The sequence below is a fragment of the Homarus americanus genome, unplaced genomic scaffold, assembly GCF_018991925.1.
Source record: "Homarus americanus isolate GMGI-L3 unplaced genomic scaffold, GMGI_Hamer_2.0 scaffold23743, whole genome shotgun sequence".
Taxonomy (NCBI): domain Eukaryota; kingdom Metazoa; phylum Arthropoda; class Malacostraca; order Decapoda; family Nephropidae; genus Homarus; species Homarus americanus.
The window spans coordinates 612,054-622,304 of record NW_024716296.1 but is presented as its reverse complement, the minus strand read 5'-3'; the positions used below and the strand labels follow the sequence as shown (position 1 = coordinate 622,304).

Sequence of the window (10,251 nt, the reverse complement as noted above, 5' to 3'; positions counted from 1 at the left end):
CTATACTAGTATCTATACCTGTAATTACTCCAATGTTTACATGTATACCTGTAATTAGACCTATTTCTGTACCTGTATCGTGTTCCGTGTTACGTGTCGCTGCACTCCAATCAAATCCTCTCTTACCTTCCTCAGTGGGTGTCATCCACCTACCTGGCCCTGCATTCATCATTTCCTTTGTTACCCTACTTCTCTGTCTCCCTCCCCCCCCTTCCCTCCCTTCCTTTGTTGGGGTCAGAGGTCGCTCCTAACCCCCACCCCCCCTCTACATCCCTCTGCTAACATCGTGACGTGTGTCGAAGGGAGGTCATGTTGGGTGATGATACAAACACACACACACAGCCTCACATGACACCTTTACCCAACTTCACCTGGAGGAATACAATCACACTGTATTTCACTCAGCAATTGTTACACTCTCTCTCAGCTACACCTTCAATCAGAGTCACCCCCCCACACACACAGTCTGCCATTGTCTGTGGACCGAACACCCTTCACACGTCTCAGGTAATCGTCCCATTTACCACAGAGAGACGAAGACTAAGTACTTGTTGTTCTTCAGTATAAATAGTGGGTCAGTGAGATGAATTTTCAATGTTATGAGGATTCCAACTGTGAGCTTAACCTAACTTCTGGTTTGACCTGAGTTATGGTTTGACCTGAGTTATGGTTTGACCTGAGTTCTGGGTTGTCATGTTGGGTCAAGAGAGTGTAAATGCTTTTTTGTTTTTTTTATAATATGACCTTAACCTATGACTAGACGTTCATGTTAGGGCAAAGGGAGATGCTTTCCTTTGGTATTTAAACGAGTTATTAACCTATTCTCTAGGTGTCTCTATGTAAGATCATAGCTTTGTTTACGAGTTATTCCCTTGTGTGGACGTGTTCTTTTGTGACTGTGACCTGTGTTGTGGGTCACCAAACAAGGTCAAGAGGGTCGGATCCGTGTGTAGAGAGGATATGAGTAACGTGCAAACAGACACACAGGACTCACGAGAAAGATAAGGTGATGGTAGTGGGTCAGTCAGTGTTATCCCACTTCACTCACTCCACTTCATATTCCATACTCCTCCCTCCTTTACTCCCTCCCCTCCACACCCCCCTCCCTCTCTCCCTTACTCCCTCCCCTCCACACTCCCTCCCCATCACCCCTCCATATTCCCTCACTCCTTTTCACACTCTTCCCTTCTTCACTTCTCCATATTCCTCCCTTCCTCACCTCTCAACACCTATTCCTCACTGCCATCCACATTCTTCTTCCTCATCCCTCCAAACCTCCCTCACACACACACACACACACTTAGTCAACACCAGGTACCTAACCCCCCCAACCTCAACTACACAACACAGGACTGACAAACAGACAAACACAACAACACCATTATAGCCCCCTGAACGCTCTCAGGAAATGCATATGATCTTATTGCTCCCCCTTCCCCCGAACAGCTCTGATAACATGATAAGAGATAAAAGATAACGCAGCAATATGTTATCAGTTTTATCAGTGACGGTGAATTGCTCATCGGCCATACAGTTAGTTCTTCCGCCGAGCCTTAGGAGCAGTTGCGTCTCTCCTTCAGTTCTTGTTGTTGTTCTCTCGTCATCTGCGTCAGGAAGGTCTTCGATACAGCAGTAAGCACCTCCACTACTTGAACTGTAATATAACTTTCTCTGATGGGGAAGTTCTGAAAACGTTTATTTCTTAAAGTTGTCTGTCTCGGGGGGGGGAGGGGGGGGGGATGATGAACGCAAGTTGCTATCATCATCATCATCATCATCTATCATCATCATCATCATCATCATCATCATCATCTATCATCATCATCATCTCAAGAAATTACGAGTGTTTGTAACCGCTTGTGATAATAATTTCATAATAAATTTGTGCATACTTCCAGTATAGTAGAACTTAACTATACGTATGATGAGAGTCTGGATCATTTGTGGTCGGGGAATTACGTGAAAGGGTTTATATGAAGGCCTGTACGTATATATAGAATACACCTGTGCTTGTATGAATAATTAATGAGAAGTGCAAGTCAAGTCAGTTACCTGTATACCTTTATGAGTGGTTTTAATTATTTGAGAAAGATGGTTTAACCCTTTGAAGACGATGTTTTAACTCTTTAAGGACAATGGTTTAAACCTTTGAAGACTATATTTTAAACCATCGTCCTTAAAAGGTTAAAACGATCTCATAGTTTTGCCCATCAGTTCTCTGCACCCTCCCCCCTCCCCTGCCTCTCCTCCTCCCCCCTCCTCTGCCTCTCCTCCCCTCCCCCCCTCTCCTCCTCCCCCCTCCCCCGCTGCCTCCTCCTCCCTCTGCCTCCCTTCCCCTCCTCCTCTGCTCTCCTCCTCCCCACCCTCCTCTCTGCCTCCTCCCCCCTCCTCTGCCCTCCTCCCTCTCCGCTGCCTCCTCCTCCCCCTCTCTGCTCCTCCTCCCCCTCCCCCCCCTCCCCCTGCTCTCCTCCTCCTCCCCCACCTCTGCTCTCCTCCCTCCCCCACCTCTGCCTCTCCTCCCTCCCCCCCCTCCCCCTGCCTCCTCCCCTCCCTCCCCCGCCTCCCCTCCCTCCCCCCTCCCTGCCTCTCCTCCCTCCCCACCTCTGCCTCCTACCCTCCTCTGCCTCTTCCTCCCCTCCCCTGCCTCTCCTTCCCTCAATATCACTTCGTTACATTATTCCCTCATCTCTAATTTATAACACTACAACATCTCATTTCCCCCAGTCTTAAAATTTCCTTCATTTTCCCATTGCTGTAACTAATTTCATTTTCCGTCAGAATAGTTAGTACTGCGTTTACCATTACCAGATATTAACTCAGATACAAATTTAGAGGACAATTGATAAGGTGTTTTTGACGCAGTTATACTTAGTAATATCACCTGAAGGTTAATTAATCACCTGATATCGATTACACCTGTACGTGTATGTAGTGTGTGTGTGTGTGTGTGTGTGTGTGTGTGTGTGTGTGTGTATGTGTCATGAAATATTACATATAATCACCGGAAATAAAGGTAAATTAAGGTCGCATCATATATAACTAAAACACACACACACACACACACACACACAACGATAACAATAACCTCTCCTCGCTTCACGTCACCCAACTAACAACATTGATGGGAGTTGTTAGTTGTTATGTAAATATTAGTAAAGATGATATAGAGTTTTATTTAAGGAGTTGGTAAAGGCTCTTATATGAAAGCTCATTGGTGTTACTGGTGTTATCTGTAAGACAAGAGAGAGGGGTGTAGGTAACTTATCTTTGTGTGTGTGTGGCACCATTATCACCGCCACTATCGTCACCACAACCACTACCACCACCACCACCACTATCAACGTCACCGCAAGCACTACCACTACTACTACCACCACCACCACCACTTTTACCACCACTACTACTACTACTACTACTACCACCACCACCACCACCACTTTTACCACTACTACTACTACTACTACCACCACCACCACTTTTACCACTACTACTACTACTACTACCACCACTACTACTACTCCCACCACTGACTACCTGGCCACACCGATAGCCTGAAAACCACCACGGTATTGCGACTGATTATACTGCTGATTATATTATTATATTCTGATTGACTAACCTAACCTCACCTAACATAACCTAACCTAACCTAACCTAACCTAACCTAACCTAACCTAACATAACCTAACCTCTTTGAAGATAAGACGAACCTCTGGATAATCAACAACAACAACAACAACAACAGCAGCCATGGTTGTGGGAGTCAGGGTAAGTACACTTTTTTCAGTATATTTCTGATATATCAGTATAATTGTAATACTTAGGTTAGGTTAAGTTTCAAACATTCTATACCCAGAACACCTGTCAACATATATACATAAATACCTGCCACTCAACACCTGCCACTCAACACCTGCCACTCAACACCTGCCACTCAACACCTGCCACTCAACACCTGCTACTCAATACCTGCTACTCAACACCTGCCACTCAACACCCGCCACTCAACACGTGTCTCTCCCACCAGGCGTGTGGTGCTTACATCACCAGAACTGTCCCCATTGGCCTGACGGTGGGGGCTGTTTTCACCATTCTCGTCAGCTGCGTGTGCTTCGGTGTCTACGGCTCAGTTGGGGACTGTTATAGCTTCGACTTTAACGACTTGGATTATTATGATTGGGACAACTATGCGTGTAGCGTATACAAGAACAACCTGCTCGTCTCTGCGATCTCCTGTATGGTGACTGGAGGTGGGTGTGGTAGGGTAGGGTGGGGTGTGGTGGTGAGGAAGGGTGGGGGTGTGGTGGTGAGGAAGGGTGGGGGTGGGTGGTGAGGGTGGTTGGGGGTGTTTTTATACGTGTGTTCAAATGTATTGGTCTCTGTTATGTTATTTTCATGACGTTATATAAGTTAATGGTAACCAGAGACATTTATAATCAAAGGTATTATAATTAGATATATAATTAAATATAAATAATTAGATATTATATAATCCATGAACCTTGCCTTAATCTGAGTACCTCTCTTCACAGTGGTGTTACTCGCCATTGGTGGGTACTTCTTCTACCTGCTGAGCGGCGCTACAGAACCTCACATGCCCGTGAGAGTGGGTGTGGTCCCAGGTACTGCCTACGTTACACAGCCACAGGCAGTATACATACAACAGCAAGCTGGGTACCCACAGCAGCAACAACAATATCGCTACACTTAATCTACTACCACCCCCCTTCATACTGCCTTCCATAGCTCTTACTACGTGTCTCAGTAAAGTGAAATCTGACCACGACAGCATCTCAGATACGGATTTCAGATTTGTCCCTCCATGCAGCATCTCAAGAAGCAAATGCTACTTCCACTTTGACCCCGATTTAAACCCTTAAACTCTCCAGGGATCTCTTGAACACACACACACACACACACACACACACACACAGGACCTCCTACGATACAGAGATGAAACAAGATCCTATAATCTCAGTCCAATTCGGCGCTGAGGACACTGACGACGAAGAATTTGGACGTATCCTTCATTAGCTAAGGATTCTGAGGAAGGATTTTTAGTGTTTAGTGATAATAAGTCTCGTTAATATATCTTTCATCAATGTGTTTGCATTATAAATTAATTTCTTATAGTTGTTGGAAATATTCGACCATTATGAAAGTATCAGAATGAATTTAAAAAATCTATGAAAATATCAATAAAAATATAAAAAATGAGCAATTGTACTTAATGAAATATGTCTGACGTCAGTTTATGAATGAGATGTTCACATACATACTTATTTAACCGATCAAATATAAATGATTTAACATATATACTTGTTTTAGTGATTCATTAAAGTGCCTGAGTTTAGTTTAAACACTGTATAACCCCTGAGTTAGGTTCTAACACTCATCATTTCAGAATTTCTGTACCTGTATTTTTGTAATATTCCTTGTACCTGTATCTGTACCACTGATTCTGTATAATGACTAAAACTTGACCTAACCTAACCTGTAATAGTGGACCAAGACAATTATTTTTTAGCCTCATTGATAATAACTTAATAAATCATTGTTTTAACATCACTAGACCAACTTTTTTTAAAAATAAAATTCATTGTCTCTCGTATTTTGTATTCTTTCCTGTGATTTGAATTTTGTATTATAAGGGGAGTGAAGGTATTCCAGAACAGTATCTTCTTGTTTACTGAAGTTTGCTGTATTCAAAAGACAGACACAGGATAATACAGTATTTTTTTCTATTATGCTCATGTAAATACAGAATGATACTAACGATATAATGCCACAGAGAGAGAGTACAATGCCCCTATAATGGCTTCAGTGAGTGACTAAGTGTAATGAGTGACTCTTTTGATTGTATTTGTGTCTTGATGTGAGTGAGTGTCTCTTATTAACTATGAGGACTTAACCCCTTTGAGTACACACACACACACACACACACACACACACACACACACACACACACACACACACACACACCCTGTCACCACAAGGGAATTTTCAATAGTTTGTCGGAATCTGATCTGATAACATTGAATGGTACAAGATACGGAACTGCTGTAACTCAATGCCATTTGACAATAAGAACAATGATCACGTTGTTATCATAAGGTTTTTAATCTTTTATATCAGGAAGGTACTGGGGAGAGTTAGGCTGTTATATTGTCTGGTAAACAACATCCCATTAAACAATATCTGATGTTCCTAAGGGCTATCTGTTGCTCCCTCACGCAGTTTTTCACCGAACAAATAATACATTCTTAATTCGTGTGTATGTTTGTTTATGTTAATTTCCTTGTTTTCCACTTTACCGACAAAGGTATGGGACAAGTACAGTTTGCTTCACGTGTTTTTTTTTTTGTGTGTTTTTGTTTTTTCAGAGTTAATAACAACAACACTTCAGAGGCGATGCTGTAATAAGTTCTTATTTATTCTTATTATTTATTCAATTTATTTTCCTTTCTTTATTTTCTTGACCCTTATTTCTTACCTTATTTCTCTTACCTTTACATTATTATTTAAATAGAGTAAATAAGGAAACTGAATAAAATAAACACACAGCAATTATAAAGATATCTGTTTTAATACATAATCTCTAGTCACACGATCACGATCTTTACTTCCAGGTTACATTATGACGATTATTGCTAATTACCACTTAACCAACACGTAATTATATCGACGTCAGAGATTATAGAGTTGTCGATAATTTCCATGTGAGACAATTAGATTTGATTGTTAGAAACGTGACAGAGGACAACTAATACACGTTAATATAGAAATTGAACATAAACCAAAAAATGGAAATTGACAAGTATCCCCTTTCCATTACTGGGTGTTTTGTAATTATAGAGTCCTAGTAAGTTCTAGTTCTAATAGGCCCAAATACCTAGTAAGCCCAGTCATAATAGGCCCCAACGAGTGAACTAATACATTGTTAGAGTCTTGTACCAGTGATGGATTTTGGGTCTTAAGAATACGGCAGCGATTTGGACTAGGACTAGGAACCCATTTCACTAGTCGTTTTTCACAACTATTAACTGTACGCTGGTGGTGGTTGTGGGTAGTGTTCTTGGCTGAGGTGTTGTGGAGGGTAATGTTGTGGGTAGTGTTCTTGGCTGAGGTGTTGTGGAGGGTAATGTTGTGGGTAGTGTTCTTGGCTGAGGTGTTGTGGAGGGTACTCGGTGGCTCTGCTAATCGCGACTGGAGGCTGTGGCGACGGGTCGGTGGAGTTTATTTTACAGTGCACGACCAATGCTGTTACGAGGAAGGCGGCTGTGAAGAGAGAGAATAACAGTGATGAGTGAAAAGAAATGGGATCTCTCTCTCTCTCTCTCTCTCTCTCTCTCTCTCTCTCTCTCTCTCTCTCTCTCTCTCTCTCTCTCTCAGAACAATATTATTATTATTATTATTAAACTGACCCAAGACCAACTCACCTCCATATATTAAACAGATTATACCAGGGACGGCGAATGATATATCATAAGAGTTTATACCAACGTTAATTCCTCCAATCATCAAGTAGAATATTGCCCCTGCTAGTAGATAGTTGGGCACTGTTTCAGTTACGAAGGTATCACCCATCTGCAAGGGTTAGGCTAGGTTAGGTTGGGTTAGGTTAGGTTAGGTTGGGTATCATCTTTCTGTGTGTGTGTATGTGTGTGAGAGAGAGAGAGAGAGTTTAAGTGACGGAAATAATTGTGTGAGTTAATGATAAATTGTAATAATAAAAATGGTGATAAAATAATAATATCAATAATAATAATAAAAAATACAAATAATAATAATAATAATAATAGTAAAAAGAACAAGAATAAGAACGAGAAGAAAAAGAAGAAGAAGAACAAGAAGATGATCAAGAAGAAGAACAAGAAGAGGAACAAGAAGAAGATCAAGAAGAACAAGAAGACGATCAAGAAGAAGAACAAGAAGAGGAACAAGAAGAAGATCAAGAAGAAGAACAAGAAGATCAAGAAGAAGAACAAGAAGATCAAGAAGAAGAACAAGAAGAACAAGAAGATCAAGAAGAAGAACAAGAAGATCAAGAAGATCAAGAAGAAGAACAAGAAGAAGAACAAGAAGAACATCAAGAAGAAGAACAAGAATCACTCACCATATATCCTTTCACCATGTTGTCAGACCTTGTTGCGTCACCTTCCTCACACAAGAACAGAAGCTTCCCCTGTAACCACAACACAAACGTCACATTACTACAAAAATAATAGAATTCTCAAATATTTCGGTGGTGTGGAGAAATTGTTCGGTAATGTAACGCTGAAACTAATACGTTAAAAAAGAATCTGTTCTGAAAATATAAATTGGATAATGGTTTAAACAGACGTCAGAAAAATCGCTACAAGTCTTTTAAAACCATAAACGATTATGTAGATCATGGAAATACATGTAGATACCTAACTTAACCTAACCTAACGTGTTTATAGTAAGGATAGTAGACATGCCGATAATTAATTATCTTAATAGAACCAAAGATTATGAAGTTTTGATAATTAAATATTCTAATTGGTTTGAGGTTCCTTACTAATGAGAATTATGTCTTACCCACTTTACGTATTTTTACGCAATTTTTCATTTTACGCACTAGTTCGTTTTTTACGTACTTTTACTTATTTATAAATATTTTATGTAGTTTTAAGTTTGTTCACGTATTTTTACGTATTTTTAAACGTTTTCACGTTTTTTTACGTATTTTCACGTATTTGTATGTATTTTTTACGTATTTTCAAATATTTTTATGAATTTTTCATGTATTTTTATGTATTTTTACGTATCTCCATGTATTTTTATTTATTTCCACGTATTTTTACTTGTTATTACGCCTTCTCGTTTATTTTTACGTCTTTTCATTTATTTTTACGTTTTTTTTACACATTTTTCCTCAATAATATTACTTATTATTATTATTATTATTATTATTATTATTATTATTATTTTTAAGTAAAATTATCATACAGATTTACACGTGGATTGGCGTGTCTGTAGACTTGTATACAGTTCAGCATGAATATTGACAGTACAGGTACAAGGCGTGCATACAGGTAGACCGTGAGAGTTTACATAGTTACCCATGTACCTCGTACTAGACAGGGCAGGTAAACAGAAAGGCAACTTGACCAGGGATAGTCGACAAAATTCTCAGCTGCTTATTTCTAAGAGGGTCCTTTGCTTAGGCCTACTTTTGGCCTCTAATCAATAATTGTATGTCTACGGAAGTATTAGTGAAAGTTTGTTTGATAGAATTCAACAACATTATGTTACTCTTGGTCTAGCCGAGGCTGACGGATCACTAGCGCAGTTCTGTGGTTTAATAATATAGAAACTCACTCTCTTCTCTTCCTGTAGCTTCATCTGTTATGTGTTGTAATAAGAACTCTTCCTAAAATACCAAGTGTTTCTTCTTTTGAATATTTCTGTAACTTATTTGTGTTTTTATATCTTATTTTTGGGGGTTATTTCTGTCTCAAAAATATTCATGCTCTTCAATACAATTTTAACAGTAAGCCTCCAGAGATATATTATTTAAACAGGCTTCTATCATTTACTTGTGAGTTTAGTTCATGAAGACTTATGAAAAATCACAAACTTTTACTTATTCTTACACCCAATCCTGCATTAAGCTACAGCACAAACTACCAATACTAAAAACTAATCATGTTGATCCCTTTAAGACTTGTTCCTCTACTGTTGACAAGTTGATCTAACTGGCCCAAGTGACGTAAATATATATTAACCAATCAGCACGCTCAACGAGTGGCTGAGGAGTGATTAGTTTTCATTTTGTATTCAGTATCAGTGGCTCTAATGACAATAACAAGGCCCAAGTCACCATTAAACTTACCTGTAATTAGGAGGTAAAACAGAGGTGGTGTTGCCGTGCTAGTGGCTGAAGTCTTACTAACTCTTGCCTTGTGTCATATGCAATATCCTTGCTACGTGAGATAACCCTGAGATAAGGCCCAGCCACAAACACTACATGCCTGACGAGATACCTAACCTAACCTAACCTAACCTAACCTAACCTAACATTAACCTAATCTAACCAAATCTAACCTAATCGTCAGGTGAAATAAACCGGAGGATCTAATCTTCAGGTAGTTCTCAGACTAGTAAGTTAATATATTCAGATAGATAGATGTAAACAATGCAGTAACGACCATTGTGTGTTGTAAGTGTGTCGTTAACGGATTATTATCTAATTGGTGATAACATAGTTTTGTCAGATGGTTCGTG

General features: G+C 39.8%; 1 protein-coding gene and 1 long non-coding RNA gene across 2 annotated transcripts; one reads left to right on the top strand and one right to left on the bottom strand.

Annotated features, from left to right (window-relative positions):
- Positions 1-1,524: 1,524 nt before the first annotated feature.
- Positions 1,525-5,609, top strand: LOC121858094. The gene is made up of 4 exons (XM_042354331.1): positions 1,525-1,632; positions 3,700-3,768; positions 4,028-4,250; positions 4,533-5,609. Exons 2-4 carry the CDS (start codon positions 3,751-3,753, stop codon positions 4,709-4,711), a joined length of 420 nt encoding a protein of 139 aa, XP_042210265.1. The 5' UTR covers positions 1,525-1,632; positions 3,700-3,750; the 3' UTR covers positions 4,712-5,609.
- Positions 5,610-6,563: 954 nt separating this feature from the next.
- On the bottom strand, positions 6,564-9,961 carry LOC121858095. Its single transcript, XR_006087352.1, has 4 exons — positions 9,860-9,961; positions 8,117-8,185; positions 7,440-7,587; positions 6,564-7,278 (listed from the first exon to the last, which is right to left on the bottom strand). It is a non-coding gene; the product is annotated as an uncharacterized LOC121858095 (long non-coding RNA).
- Positions 9,962-10,251: the final 290 nt, after the last annotated feature.